Consider the following 15,576-nt stretch of genomic DNA (forward strand, 5'->3'; position numbering starts at 1 on the left):
GGAGAAGCCAAAAGCCAAACAGAATGATCAGAAGGTAGGTATTGGGAAAGGAGCAGAAAGCGAACCAGCCATTGTAATTCCATATAATCCCTAAACCCATGGTACATATATATCTTAATCACTACATGAAATTCTGGTCATGCAGTAGTATTAGTGTAGGAGTTAGAAAAACAAAAGAAATTCAACAAGGAGAACATTATGGATTAGCATTAATACAGAAAGAAAAAAGGCAGACTTTCCAGCCCAGACAGGAGAATACTGAAGCGAAATATTTTAACAGTGTATAAAATTTTGCAAAGAAAGTGAGTATGGACGCTTATTTTCCCTCACAATGCAACAATCAGGCACTGGGCTTGAGAGAAAAAGGAAATACTGTTTCAGACAATGCATAATTAATTTTCCTTTCTGCCCAAGAAGGCGGAAATGTAACAGCATAAAAAATTATTTTTCCAGTTCCTTTATGGAGGGTAGGCTCATGAATACTATTAAACATGATGGGCAACTCCCTGGTCAGGAGCTCACAAAGGACTAAGTGCAGGAAGTTGTTTGTTCCCTAAGCCCTTGCTGCTGGCGTTGAGGCAGGCTGCCTGGCTAGATGAGCCTTCAAACATTCAGTGGCTACTAACTGAAAGGATGCATGGCTTCTTACAACATTCTCCTTTATACAACTGAACGTTCCAGTCCCAAGGAGACTTGTTGCTCCTGTGTTCCCGAGAACACAGGGTGGTAAAGGAAAGGCTAGCTCTGGAAACCCCATCCCCTCCTATTCCCCCCGCAGTTCCCTTCTCTAGTCCCCTTAGTGACGGCAGCGGAAGGCGCAGGATACGCAAATTCCACGAAAAAACAACCCCAACACTAAACCTTATTTCCCTCACCAACCACCGGGAGCCGCAGCCATTTTAAGAGGTCGGTAGGGCGAACTACACCTCCCAGAGTGCCCGGCGCCGCGGCGCCATCTTGCCCCGCCGGCCCGCGGGTCAGTTCGGGCAGACAGTACTGATAGTAAGCTGAGACATGGCATTGTTCCCGGCTTTTGCTTGTGCCGCCGAGCCCGGGGAGCCCTCAACCAGCAGCGGCGAGGGCTCCAGGAAAGGTAAAGTCCTAGGAGAATCCTCTTTCCCCCAACAGCCCTCCGCGGCCCGGTCCTCGGGAAGCTCATCCGCTTCCCTTCGCCTATTACACGGAGTCGTATGCACCGTGGGGCCCTTCTGCGTTCCCCGCCGGGCCTGCTCCGGCCGCCGGAGCCCGCGTTGCAGGCCGTGCCGCTCCGCCCACCGGCCCGGCTTGTGGCATGGGCGGTGCTACCGCTAGGGCCCGAGCTCCCGACAGGGGTGGGCCGTACCCCGCGCTTCTGGAGGCTCGTGGGCGCGGCGCGGGGTTTGTTTGCCCGGCCGGACCCCGCTTCCCCAGTGCCGTGTGCCCCTCAGCCGCGTTCCGCTCACATGTGCGGTGTGCCCTGCGCAAGGCGTGTCGCTCTCGCGCTGAATAAAGTTACTTTCCGTGAGATAACTTTGGGGAGAGCCTGAAATAGGGTACTTTTTTTTTATGAAAACTGTGTTGTTCGGTCATTGGCGGGTTCTCAAGGGTGTTCAGATTTCCTTCCAGCTGTCGGTTGGTGGGTGTTGGAGGCATGGTTGTTGAGATACTTTTGGAAAAATCAATGTATGTTAACTTCATGTGTGGTGGAGCAGACTTGCTTTATGCAGAAAATTAGGTGATTGTGGTTTTATTTTTAACCACTAGCCTTGGGTAACTTGAAAAGTGTCTTTTCATTTCCGTGTTTATTAAGCCAAATTTTAATGTTTGTTTTTTTTTTTTTTTTTTTTTTGTGGAAGATCATGAGATTATGATTCAGTTTATCACTTTGACTGGCATGGTTGCTGTCTAGCAAGTTGAGGTTTTATTAAATGAGTAAAGAACCCTGTGTGGTCTATTGACAAACTGCAATATACACATTCCCTAATTCTACTGGGTGAGGTTTTGAGCTAGGCTTTCTACTCACCAGCCTCGAGTCTGCCCATCCTCTAGGCACTACAGCAAGGGGAAACACTAAGATAATTGTTTACCTAGGCTGAATTTATTGTATATTTGGTTCAGTCAGTATGGTGACTTTTTGAAGCTTTTAGCAGTGCAGATGGGGGTTAGTTCTTGTTCACCTGTTGATACTTAGTCTGCTAGTACAGAGATAAGGAGCCTTTCTGGTAATAACACTTGGTGCAGGGACTAGTGGACATAAGATCCCAAATTACAGCTTCTAGGAAGGGAGGAGCTGCTCTGCCAGGCAGGAGTACAGTAGCATTCTCTAGAAGTAAGACCTTGTTTATATTGTAAAACTCTGGGAATTTATCCTTTAGGACAGATGTATTAGGTTTAGTCTGTGTCACTGCAGACCACCTGTCTGGAAGATGAGATTACACTGAAAGGATGTTAAAACTATTTTTTTGATCTATATTTCAGTTATTAGCACTGTTTGTGAGCTGTATTTTGATCTACTGGAAGTTTTTTGTATAAGAATTACTGACAAAACTTTAAGGAACATTATTTATGGAGCTTTTTTTAGTTAATATTGTACTCTGTTTTTAACAGCTGCACTTCAGTACAAATTATAAAAATTAAGTATCAACTCAGAACCACATTTATGGTGGCATATATCAAATTTCACACTTTCAGCTTGTGAGAACTTGAGAACTTGATGAACAACTTTGGTATCTCTCTGATAGATGGCTCTCTTTCCTCAGAGCTGATAGGAAGCCAAAGTCTATCGTAATACAACAGTCAGAGTATGTTGTATTTATGCAACACTGAGGTATCTTTTGCAGTCATTTAGGACTGCTTCATAGTTTTATTGTAGAATTTGAGGTAATAGTGTAAATAATGCTGGCCATGTTTCATTCCTCTGTATCATACTCTTACAAACCTTCCTAAACCATTTGTAAGTGCTACCTGGAACAGAAGTGTTGCTGTACACTCTTCCAGCCCTGCTAGATTGCAGCAGCAACCTCTAGAGCACAAAGTAATTTTGTATATGGTTTCTTACAATTATGTTGTCAAGCTTAATTAGCTTTAGATAGAAGATAAATTGCAAGTTTATCAGTAGCCATGAACAAAATGGGGGTAATAATTAACCCTACTGACAGTAGTAAGCATTCTGCACAGCATTATTTTATTTAGAATCTGAACTATTCTATGGGTAGGATGATGCAGTGATTTTTTTTTTTGCTGAAAACAGATTTTCAGGATTCTGAGAGGCAGCAAAAGGCTTTGCATAACTCTTTACAATTGCCTCTGTAGGCATGCACTGTACACTTAATTTTCTTGGATTTTTTTTGCTTGGGAAGGTATAAAAAGAATGCAGTTGGATTTCTTCTACTGTTGTGCTCAGAAATGTGGGTGATAGAGTAGAACAATAACGGGTACAGGCATGTTATCACAAAAGAAGTTTTATAATCCTTTTTATTCTTTTTGCTCACGTAAGTCTCATCTGTAAAAACGATAAACTTTTTAGACACCTGACAAGAAAAGATAACAGATTGAAAGGTAGACTTTTAAAGTTTGGAACGCATTTTGATTTTTCAAATGCTTGTATCCAGCTAACTGATTCACTGGAGATTATTTACAAGGAGGTCTGGACTTGCATGTTGTGTCATGGAAAAAATGGTTCAGCGCTTTCCAAAGTATTAGGTCAGTTTGATTAAATTGCTCAGAAAATACTGTAATTGGAGAATTCTGAACATTTCCCTGGTGTATCCACAGAGGCATACTGAGTATGCTACAGGGTTGGTTCTTGCAGCGTGATCCTTCAGTGTTTTAAAAATGCATTTTGGTCTCACCTGCTCAGGTAGAACCAAGTTACAGGCACAGTCAGGGGATTAATGTTTATGACTCAATTTCTCAAGGTGAGTTTTCCTTGGAGGCCCTAAAACAGTAATTTAAAATATAAAAAAAAACTTTATTCTCCTTGTGCTCTTTTAATTGTGTTGCACCAACTTAGTGAGTAATTTTAAGTCAAGATGACATCTTGGAAGTTTATTTCTAATAGTTAATGGTGATAATAGACATTATTTTACTATATTTAAGGCAAATATTCTGTAGAAATTGATCTTGTGCATGCTTGGTGTGCATCTGTCTGCTAGCTTACTTCCTCAATATCTCTCTCTTCCTGGTCACATTTTAACTGTTTCAGTCATGTTTGTTGTAGTGAGAGAGAGAAATTGCGAAAACAGAGGAGGTCTGTGAAAATCTACATTTGCTCAGGAAAGATAAGTCTAGATAAAGTGCCACTGCTCCAAGAGAGGCTATAATATGAATTGAACTGTTACCAGGATAGATGGGCTTGGCAATGAGCGTCTGTACATTAACCAAGTAGGAAACATTTTTGAGATCACAATCTGACATGGCAGAGGCACCCTCTTGCCCAGCTGATAATCAGGGGACCTGAGAAAGTACTATAGAAGGGTCTAGAGAACCTAGATAAATTCCTGAAGCTGTGGTAGCAGTGGGGAGTGTAAAGGATGGGAGGGTACAATTCAGAAATACAGGCTTCATCCTTCTGTTTGAACACCTTAAAACCCTTAATTCTGAGTTAATTTGCAGAAGGGAAGAGGGGAATTAAAAACTTTACCAATGCACTCTTTAAGAATGTGGTTTGGTCTTAGAACAGGCTTTTAAAAAGATAAATATAAGGATAACTGCTTTCCACTGTTCTGCCTGTTCAGGTCTAGCCTCTTTTGTTTAATTTGTGTTTTGTGCCTCAGGGAAATTTATATCATTGGTCAGCCCCATGTCTTACTGTGTCTTCTAAACAGCTGGACCTTTACTGCCTTTTTCTTTTTTTTTTCCCCTCTCCATTTTGTCAGTATGACTGGTAATGTCATTTTAAAAATAAATCTGTTGCTTTATAGTTTTCAGTTTTTAAGACTGAAGCTCTTAGTGCTCCTTAGGATCTGAATCTCCATTTGGAGGTTATTTGGCACTGTAGTGCCATAAGGCTGAAGGTTATAACATTCAGCATACTTGATGTTGTTTGCAAACACCTTTTTCCTGGTTCAGGCTGGTCTGTATCTAAATATTATTCGTCACTGATGAATAATATTTAAGAATGCATTATTTGCATCAATCTTTGGAGGACCTGACATTATTCTCTTGAAATTAACAAAAAGCCTGTTCTAATGTATACAGTGTTTTAAGAGATTTTGGTCATGATCTTAAATGTCAAACATATTGAGACTTTTTTCTTAGTGGTCTGAATATTGTTAAGTCTTGAATTCGAAACTCTGTATGTCTAAAGGCAAATTATTTAACTTCATTCTGCCTTCGAGCTTACTTTTAGAAAAACACATAACCCAGTGTTTTGTTAAGCATCATGGGTGTCAGTATTAATATGTATCAGGTGATTTCTGAATCATAATTCTTCATTCAAATCACTGCAGAACTACCTTACAATAAATTTATTTCTATCAAAAAATAGAAAGCAGATCTGTCTGGCTAATAAGTTAGTTTTGTGCTGTTAAGTGATACACATTTAGACCAGAGACTGCCAACCAGTAATGTTTTGTGTTTTGTTAGGTAGATGTGGGTAATACAACACAAAACAAAACAAAGATGGATTTTTGTTTTAAGGAACTGTCTCCTTTATTTCTTAAATAAATAAAAGGCTTTATTCACAGATTAGTTGCATTTACTGAAATCTGGAGTGCTCTGGACCATTGTAGTTTCTCTGAATTTGTCTGTTTAATGAAAACCAGTGTGAATAGTGGAAAAACATTGTAGGGTTGCAGTTTGTTCCTGCATTCCTTTACACCTGATCCTCATTACCAAATGAGCAGAAATAATTGAATATAAGGAAGATAATAATTTTTAAAATCAGTATCACATTTAATAAATGTACCTCAAAAAATTCGGGTATAAAACGGCACTTAGTATACTGTGTGACATATATTGAATTATTAACTCAAATTTAATTATGTAGTTACCAGGTACATGAATTTGACTCCTTGTGTTTTAAATATGTAGTAGTTACAGAATTATCCATGAGAAACATTTTAGTATTTCATGGAGAAAATACTAAATGCAAGTTTTCTAAGAAGTAATTCTGATTTTAGGTTGGCTCTTAATACATCTCTTACAAGATTGAAATAAGAAAGTAACATTGTTGCATAACACTTTATCCCCCAACAGGGGGGAATAATTAGGCTAGTGAAGTGTTGCTTGGATTTTATCCTGCATAAATCTTTCTCCTCTAAGCTCACCAAAGGTTATGGAAGATTGTAAATCTGCTGTTTACTGTTGTGATAGATTTACAGTTTTGAAGTCACAGACATATGCTTAAAAGGAAGGCATTTGTGCCTGGGTGGGTTAATTTAAATGGTAGATTTTGATGATATTTTGGATAGGCAACTGAGGATCATGGTTTTAAGGTTTCAAATTTTATTCTAATTTTGCATTGATGTATCTTAACTATTTTCCTGGAAGGGAAAATAAAAAATCTCCTGTTGATTTGCAGGTTTTGAGATTCTGCTTTCCAGGCAGAAGGTTACAATAATATATGTGTATATTACACAGCTGAATTTTTATTTTTCAGTCTTTATATTGTGTTTTGGTGAACTGGTGCATAGTGTGGGAGTGTTCTGCAGCCTGTTATTGGGGTGCTCGTGGGTTTGTGTTCTGACAGTGCCATGAATGGTGGGTTCTCTTCTGTCCAGAGGTGGAGGTTCAAGATGAACCAGGGAAGGTGGCCCTCCCTGCAGGCCTTTGGTAGCAGGGACAGTCTCTTGGGAAATGTGAACTGGAGCTTTGCTTGGTTGTGCATACCACTTGAGTTTAATTTAGGCTAACAGACTGTTCTGCAGCCTGCTTCAGTTTAAATCCTTTTGTGGACAGCAATTCAGGGACTTGAGACAGAAGAAAGAATTTGGTATGAAGAGCTATTTCTGAAAGAAATACTTTAGAAGGAGGAGAGATGTATGGCTTGGCAGACAATGAGTTCGTGCTGTTTAAGGATTACAGGTCAATGTAGTCAAAAGCACAAAGACAGAAGTGTGACAGGAAGAACACCAAGGCAAAAATGGTTGTAAAGAGTGTGCAGAACAGGCGGAGACCAGATTCTTTTAGTTGTTACCTTCTGTGGTCTGGCGCCAGAGAGGCTGCTGTTAAATTTTGTGCTTGTGAGAAATAATGTTGTTAATATGTTAGAAAATTTCATATACTTAAAAGAATTCTAGAAATGAAATTGCTATTAAATTTGTTATGAAAGTTTTAATATAAGTAAAATTATAGCAAAAAATTCCCCCTCCACATCCTGCTAGTATCTGATCTGATGACTGAAATGGCTGAGGTCTAGATGCAGAATGCTTAATGCTAATATATCAAAATTAGCATCAAATAACCTTTTCTCACACTATTTAAAAGTCTAATACATTCTGTAGTTAGAGAACTGAGAATCCGGTAACTTATTTTGACCTTGTATAAAACATTTGAGTAGTATTATTAGTACTGGGTGTCCCTATCAATAACATTGTGTCCATGCTGTGAGTGAAGTACATTTTATAAAAATTAATATTGGACAGGTTGGGTTTTTTTTAAAGTATATAGCAGTGTATGAAACATATTATCTGCTTTTGGTATGAACTTTCAAGTACTCTTGTATAGTGGGTTTTTGAAAGCTTATATTGATGTCAAGGGAAGATTCCAGCTCCTTAAATATTTTACCTCATTACAACCTCGTGTTCTGCTAAATGGGAATTTCATGGACTGTTTTCCAATATGCTCCATTTTTACGCATGACTCAATGACATTTGCTGTGAATTTAGCTGTCTGTCAACTAGATTAACCCTGAACTTCAGAAAGCACAGCATGCTAATTTATATAGATCTCACACTTCTCTTTACCTGCAGAATTGGACTGGCTTAGTAACCGAAGCTTTTTCTCAGAAGATGCGCTGTTATTGCATCAGCGTGCTACAGAAGGTGCGAATCTTACCCGTGAAAAATCGCCACTACTGACAAGGTAGAATATACTTCTGTATCCTTTAAAACAGGCTCTTTCTTTTGTCCTGCTTATCTTTTGTTATGTGAGACCAAAATCAGGAGATTTTAGGGCTGCTTTTCATTCCACTGTTCTCTATTTTAAAAGTCCTGAACTGAGTCATGTATAAAAGTATGAATAATGTTTCCATGTCCTTCGACTTAAAATAATGAGAAGTTATGCAGTTACATTCCCATGTTCTTTTTCTCACAGCTGCATTTACATCATTTTTATCTTGGAATGGAAGGGGAACTGAGTGATCGTAATTCTTCATTAGCTTTTGAATGTCCTAAGTGACCCTTGAAATAATGTAAAGATTAAGCATGATCTTTGTGATTTCTTTGTGAAAATCAGTTCAGTCAGCCATTTCATAGTCGAGTTTTTTTACTTTTTAAAAATCAGTTGAAGATGTGAATTAATGAAATAGTTCATGTATCAGGTTGTGCTGTTAAAACATGCTGATCACTCAAGTGGGTGATTGCATTTTTTACAAAAATTAGCTTTAAGCAACCATGTTTGCTGAACAACTGATTTTAATACCTTCACTAGAATAGTTGCTATACTTGACATATCTGCGCTGTAACTAGTACTTAATAATTAATGGAATCAAGTTGCAGTTGCTGAGTTCAAAATCTGAGTAATTTTTAATTTGATACAAGCTGCTATGTTTACAATATGTGTTGGTGGTCATGATAGAATATACCTTTATACTAATAAGCACTGCTGAATGCATTTTTTTTGTATACTTATTCTTACATTTATATGCATTGTGTGATTGAAGTGCAGCATTGCTCTGTTCATCAGTCAATATATTCTGCTTGCATTTCTTCAAACCTTTTCTGGACTTTCATGTCATAAACCTAAGGAATTTGCAAATTATCATTCAGATAGGATGACATAGTAAACCCACCATATTTAATTAATCTTTGAAAAATAATTTGTCAAAAACTAGTGTGCAGGTAAATGTCTTTTTGCCAATTACTAGGGTGCATTCTTGGTTTACTATAAACCAATTACTCCACATGATTGGTATTTTTGTGGAGAGGTTGTTCTAGTTTTTTGGTTTGGTGGGTGTGTTTATTTTTAAGGTCTGCTAACGGTTCTCTCATGGCTTTTTTTTATCATGGTGCCCTTAGACTGTGTAAGTTGGTTGGGTTTTTTTGAGATGCCTTGCTATTGAAATGCTGAATTTCTTTTATTGACATATTAGGGATATTGAGACTTGTCACTCCTTTATTGAAAGACTCCAGAAAAACTGCTTAAAAAGAGCTTGTGCTTGTAAGGGTTAGAGAAGACCTCCATTATTTCAGTTGATTATTAAATACAGGAGTGTTAATAGTATGTGCAATGCTATACATATGTTTTGCCAAAACTATCTGTACTTTGAGTGATCTCAAGTCAGTTGTCTGTTGCATGTAGTGTTTGTTGCTACATTATATTATGTAATAACATTAATTCAGTAGTTATCAAAAATGGCTCCTTAATTGGTGAGATTTGTGTTTGTAATCTGAAAGTGATTTTAAAAGTATGTTTTTTGATATGTCTTATGTAAATCATAAAGAAACAAGGAAAAAAAGAAGTGAAGATTTTTTCACTTTTGCAGATCATCCTGAAAGATTTCTTATCCTTTTTAGCTTGACCTAAGTTGTCCTGGCAAAATCAGGAAATTTTATCAGCTCAGTCATATTCTTTAATTTGGCAGTGATAACAGATGGATATTTATACAGATCACACATCAAAATGCTTTTGACAATTAAAACTTAAATTGGTTGTCAGTAATTCCAGCAGCTGAAAAAACAAAGTTGTTATTTAATACAGATTTATATTCTTTGTATTTTGTGTTGCTGCTAATTCTTTTCTCAAAAAATACAGAGAGAATAAAGGGTAAAATGATTCTGAACTTCCTTATGGTGGTATTTCTTTACAGTTCTACTGTTCAGGTATGTATAGCTATATATGTACTTGTTTCCAAGCAGGAGTACATCAAGATCAGAGTTGTCAGGGGAAAGCGATACAGATGAGAGTCTGAAACAGTCAAGTAAGAAAAGAAAAAAAAAAAAGAAGAAAAAGCATCACCGCTATAAGAAGGCAAAAAAGAAAACCAGAGAGGACTCCAGTAACAGTGAATCGGATGTGGACATTAAGGACATCAAGGACAAAGGTGCAGGAGGTGGCAGAAATCAAAAAAAGGGAGCAGCAGCAAAGTATGTATTTATTACTAATATGAAAGATGTAAATTCATTGTATTATTGTACTTGGTACTCATCTCTTCAACTTTATGGATGAAATTCTTACCACTGGGAGGATTTGATTTTTTTTTTTTTTTTTTTTCTTTGCTAAGCTGTATATGCTTAAACCTGCATTCAGAGCAATGAAAATAGAATTAAAACCACTTGTTTAATATGCCCAGATGAAAGAGTTGAAATCGTTTCAGGGTGCTTATTTTTACTTTTTTCCATAAATTGTTGTTGCCGAGAGAATAGAGAGTTTTCAGGAGACTGTTATTGAAACCTGAACCACAAAATTGCTCTAAATGCAGTAGGTCTATTGAAGTTTTAGAAAGCTTCCCAGGACAGTAAAACTCATTTACTTAGTTACATATTTGTAGCATGAATTCAGATTGGAGGTTCATAGTTGTCTACAGTTTGGAGGCAGGTGGCAATTTCCACTTACATTCTTCTGCATAACTGTAATCCATAAACCACTTTGATGTGCATTGTTTTGTCAAATGCATGGGTATAATTACAGCTAATCAGTAAAGTTTTCGTACAGATGATCCTCTTTTTTCTGAATTGTAGCATCTTACTAAGAAAAGTAATATATGGCTTTTAGATGATAGTTTGCCAAGTGATTGATTTAATCTGACTATTGCTTTCCATAATCATAAATCTAATTTTTGGAAGTGCAAGCAGTGTTTGTGTTCTGTTTTGATGGTCCTGTTAATGTATTTCTAGTTGTTGCTTATCCAAGCATGTGACTGATTTTGCAAGAATGGTCATATACCATAACTTTGAGAAAATTAAATAACTGGCAAAATGTAATGTTTCCTGGGTTTGGGGAATGCTTAGAATATACTTCTCCTTCTCTGCAGTTTAGATAAGAAAACATCAAATCCTACCAGCAGTCGCATTGTTTGGCTTGATGATATCCAGGCTTCTACCACCGAAACCTTCATAATAGACAAGAAGCCAGACCCTTCAAACTGGGCCTACAAATCCCTGCATCAAAGGGACATACCAAGGTACAGTATGTTGGTTTCTATTGGTATTCAAGCTATCATAAAGTCAGTATCTCAAGATTCATTAACTTAAGTCTGGCTGTGACATTTTGGTGTTGGAGACGAGAAGTTAGGATACCTGAATAGTTTGGTTGGTTTTTGTTTTTTTCAAAATTTTGCTTTACACTGGGCATAGATATTTTCAAAGGGAAAAGATGGCATGAAGTAATGGAATAAAGTGCATGATTTTAATTTTTTTCTAAAAGTATTCCCTGTATCCTTGCAGACTACAGGCATGTGACCTTATAGAACTTCCAGCTGGAGGTGCCCGCATGGGGCAGATTCAAAAGCATGATTTTGCTGTCAGAAATCCCAGGTTCTGTTATAAATCATTGGGCAAGTGCCCCTTTTGATCTCTGTTGTTCTGTTTCTGTCAGAAAGAGAAAAGAAGGTACTGATTATTTCATGTTAGATTTTTCAGGTTTCTTTAGTAGCTTGATATCCTTGCACAGAGTACAAGTACTTTGTTAGCAAACAGATTCTGTGTTAGATCACCCAGACATTATACCAAAGGGTATCTTATGCATTGCTGCATTTCAAATGAGTGTAGATGAAATTGCATATTCAACATCGTTGGTGGGTTACTGGTACTATGATGACCCTTCAGAACATTTCGCCATGTTAACAAGCCCATCCAAGGGAACCTATGCTGGGCTCATGCATTATGTATGTGCACCCAGTTCTTGATGTTTTGTAAGAAAATTGTATATATAAAAAGTAATCATCTGTAGAGGAGGGAGGATTTATGGATTTTATTTTTGTAGTGTATATACCTTTGCAGTAAAATTGCCTGGTTACAATCCATTCCAATTTTCTGCTACCTTCAGATTGTCTGCTGTTGTTTGAGATGAAAACTGTTATTTTAGCATTGCACATCACTATGTCTGACACTTTACTGAAATGGCATTCTTGCTAATGGTTTAAGATGTTGTTTTCCTTTCTTAATCCATAATTATTGTCGCCTTTATGAACCTGGTCTCTCTTTCTTCTCCAGCCCACTGCCTACATGGTGTATAGTATGGATAGAGGCTTAGGGATACAGAAAGATATTACCAGACTGAACTACTGTTAATTTCTTAATTAATTACTGAATTTCAGTTTAAAATAATCTAATTTAAATAGCCTCAAATAATGTTCTCTGATGTTCTTTGTCCAGGTTTGTCTATATGGCTTAAAATGATAGGAGAAAAAAAATCTTCTGAGTATGGCAGATACTGTTGAATTCTGAGGAAGCTTAGTATGACAAAAATAAAAGTTATGATGGCACTGAAAAAATACATAATTTGAAATCTTAAATAAAGAGAAAGTCACCGAGTTCCTACACTTTTAAAGGTGTATGCATACATTATTTGGGTTAATTTGTATTACTTATTCCATTTTCTCATGTGTATTTTAGAAGATGTTTAATTGTATTTTTGCTTCTAAGATATAAAAGGAAAGGAGAGTCCTATCGCGGCATAGATGCCAAGAAACAGTCTGTAACTTTGGACAGTTCTGCATCAAAAAAGAAGCAATCACAGAGGCAACCTGAGCGTTACTTCACAAAGGACAATGTGAAGATGCTGAGCACTGATGGTGTGCCTGTTTGCAGCAAAATTTCTCCATCTGGCCCAACTACTTTTATACCAATTTTCCAAGTGGAAACTGATGATCCTTCAGACACAACAGAGTTAAATCCTCTTGGGATTTATGATTCATCAACTTTACAGTGGCTACAAGGAAAAGGGTGCAAGAGTGCAGACCGTGAGCCTGAAACTACACAGCAAACAATTCAAGAGCCTGGGATAAACATTAAGTCTGAACTAATGACAAAAGTGGAAGAACATAACAAGAAAGTCAGAGAAAACCCAGGAGATATTAATGCTTGGATGGAATTTGTTTCTTTTCAGGTATGTGTTCTGACAGACCTGCTTGCTTATTGTAAATAATAAATACATGAACATTTTAATTGTAGTTTCATTTGTTAGGACTGTGTATCTTCCATTGGTGAAGTAAGAGCTGTTAATTCATCTTCACAATTGTCAGCATTCTGCTTGTGATTCTAGTGATGATTCTTTCTAATGTAAAAATGTTGATTTTCCTTTTTGTTTTAAGGATGAATTGATGGGAGGACCTGGCCCTTATGCCAGTAAGGGAGAGCAGGAAGTAAGACGAAAATCACTGAAGTTTATCTTAGAAAAGAAACTAGCAATTTTGGAGAGGGCAATTGAAAGCAATCCAAGTAATGTTGATCTGAAACTTGCCAGGCTGAAGATTTGTGCAGAATTCTGGGAGCCACCAGCTTTGATCAAGGAATGGCAGAAGCTAATTTTCTTACATCCCAATAGTCCAGAGCTGTGGAAGAAATATCTCCTGTTCTGTCAAAGTCAGTTTACTACCTTTTCCGTTTCAAAAATCAATAGCCTCTACGGAAAATGTTTGACTACATTGGCAGCTGTGCAGGATGGCAGCATGGTATCACATCCTCTTCTGCCTGGTACGGAAGAAGCTATGCTAGGTAAGGCTCCTTCTGTTTCACGTTATGGTCAGAACTTCATAGGAGTTAACTAGATTTTCTAGAAGAATAGACTTTCCTATGTATTACAGGAAGTGTTTATTCTCTTCAAAATGCCTGTCATCCTGACTCCTTAGCTGAGAATTAAAGCAGATATTCCAGCCAAATATGGATATAACAGATGCTTTTTTTCCCAAAGGGAATTTGCGATATAACATCCAGTGAAGTCTAACGTGCTGAGTGGTTTACAGTACGAATGTCAAGGCTGAAGAATTGCAGCCCACAGCCAAGAGATATGCTTTTACCTTTGAGAAATATTTATTAAGAAAAATAAGAAGTTGGCTTGTGAAAGAGTCAGTTCTCTCTTGTTCAGAGGTTTTATAGGTAATTACTTTAATCCAGAAAAGAGAAGGGACATGAGAAGTCTCTTGTGAAATTTTCTTTAGCATCCCAGTAGATGAAGAATTCTAAACTTTGTGATCATGTCTTTTTATTTACTGTATGCATGTATCTACTACTTACAATTTATGATGTAATTATCCCTGGAAAGAAAATTAGTCGGTTGGGATGCTGGACTGGATTCAGGGAAGAAATGAGTTCATGCTCAGTTCTGGCATGGCCTTTAAATTTATTTGAAGCTAAATGACTTAACCTATCCCTTTTCAATTTTGCTTCTCTGCCTCAGGGGTCATTGTGATTATTAATCTATGAATACACTGCGGGTGGGAAAATATTAGTGTTACTATGAATATGGTAGGTTTCTTTCCTTTTAGAATTTATCTTAAATATAGAGGAGACTATTATGAAGCAGTCCACGTTTCTTCAAGTCCTGTAATTGCTGTTTGAGCAGTGATGCTATGTTATGCAATATCTAGTCTGGACTTACAGATCGAGATGCTGGGTTACAGATTGTTAGATCGAGATGCTGGGTTACAGGTGTTCAGATCTTTTGTGGTCTTCAGCTGATTCCTCTTGGATCAAGCACTGGAAAACTGCTGGAAAGGAAAAATCCTGTGCTGACAGGTGGATATTATATTGCCTGATAGCTTCTGATTTCCAAAGCTTCAGTCCTTTGGGCACGTGGGTGCAATCACAATGAATGATTCTCAGGACAGATTTTTATTCAGCATTACCCTCCCCACCCCACCCCCCCCCGGCCGGTCAGGAAGGTTTTCCTTTCATTTGGTTTGCCTGCACAGAACATACTTGACATGTTAAATACTATTTATCCATTGGTATAAGGTTACTGTTTTTTTAAATTGAGTTTCTTTAAACTGATTTACGTATTTTAAAATACTTGTTTGCTGGCAATGCCTATAGATAGGTTAAAATGAAAATGAGCTGAACTTTGTGTTTCTGTTCCACTCTTAATGTCTTGTTCTGTATTCATACGGCAATTTGTTTCTGAACACCGAGGTTTTTTTTTGTGTGTTGTTTTTTTTTTTTTTTTTTTGTTTTGTTGACTTACTGATCTGAGATTTTTTTTTTTAGTGACTCAGCTATCTAATTCTTGGGCTGAATTTGCATTATCAGGTTTAGGAAGATTACCAAAATTTTCATTAAGATAAACATACAAAGAATTTCACAGGTTAATTAGGATGTAAGTAGCAGTGTGGAAATCTGGTAGGCTTGTCTTCAACCTTTGACCTTTGGGATGACAAAGTGTAAGAGGCAATTTTAAATAGTGGTGGACCCTGCCATCTAGTGTTCAAGTCAGTACGCTGTACTACCTGCTTGAATAGATGGGGGTTTTTTACAACATGAAATTTAAGACAGCAGGTCA

General features: G+C 37.4%; 1 protein-coding gene across 2 annotated transcripts in view; it reads left to right on the forward strand.

Annotated features, from left to right (window-relative positions):
- Positions 1 to 926: 926 nt before the first annotated feature.
- Positions 927 to 15,576, forward strand: part of NRDE2 (NRDE-2, necessary for RNA interference, domain containing) — a 29,631-nt gene continuing 14,981 nt past the window's right edge. The window contains exons 1-6 of one of the 2 annotated variants that reach the window (XM_062638433.1): positions 927 to 1,093; positions 7,887 to 8,004; positions 9,999 to 10,226; positions 11,114 to 11,263; positions 12,726 to 13,188; positions 13,394 to 13,796. In XM_062638433.1, the coding sequence (XP_062494417.1) occupies positions 1,015 to 1,093; positions 7,887 to 8,004; positions 9,999 to 10,226; positions 11,114 to 11,263; positions 12,726 to 13,188; positions 13,394 to 13,796 (1,441 nt within the window). In that variant the 5' untranslated portion in view covers positions 927 to 1,014. The remainder of the gene's footprint in view (positions 1,094 to 7,886; positions 8,005 to 9,998; positions 10,227 to 11,113; positions 11,264 to 12,725; positions 13,189 to 13,393; positions 13,797 to 15,576) is intronic. The other variant, XM_062638443.1, reaches the window with a different exon arrangement.

Source organism: Pezoporus occidentalis, unplaced genomic scaffold, assembly GCF_034315485.1.
Source record: "Pezoporus occidentalis ecotype Australia unplaced genomic scaffold, CSIRO_AGI_Poc_V1 ctg115, whole genome shotgun sequence".
In the NCBI taxonomy this organism is placed as follows: Eukaryota; Metazoa; Chordata; class Aves; order Psittaciformes; family Psittacidae; genus Pezoporus; species Pezoporus occidentalis.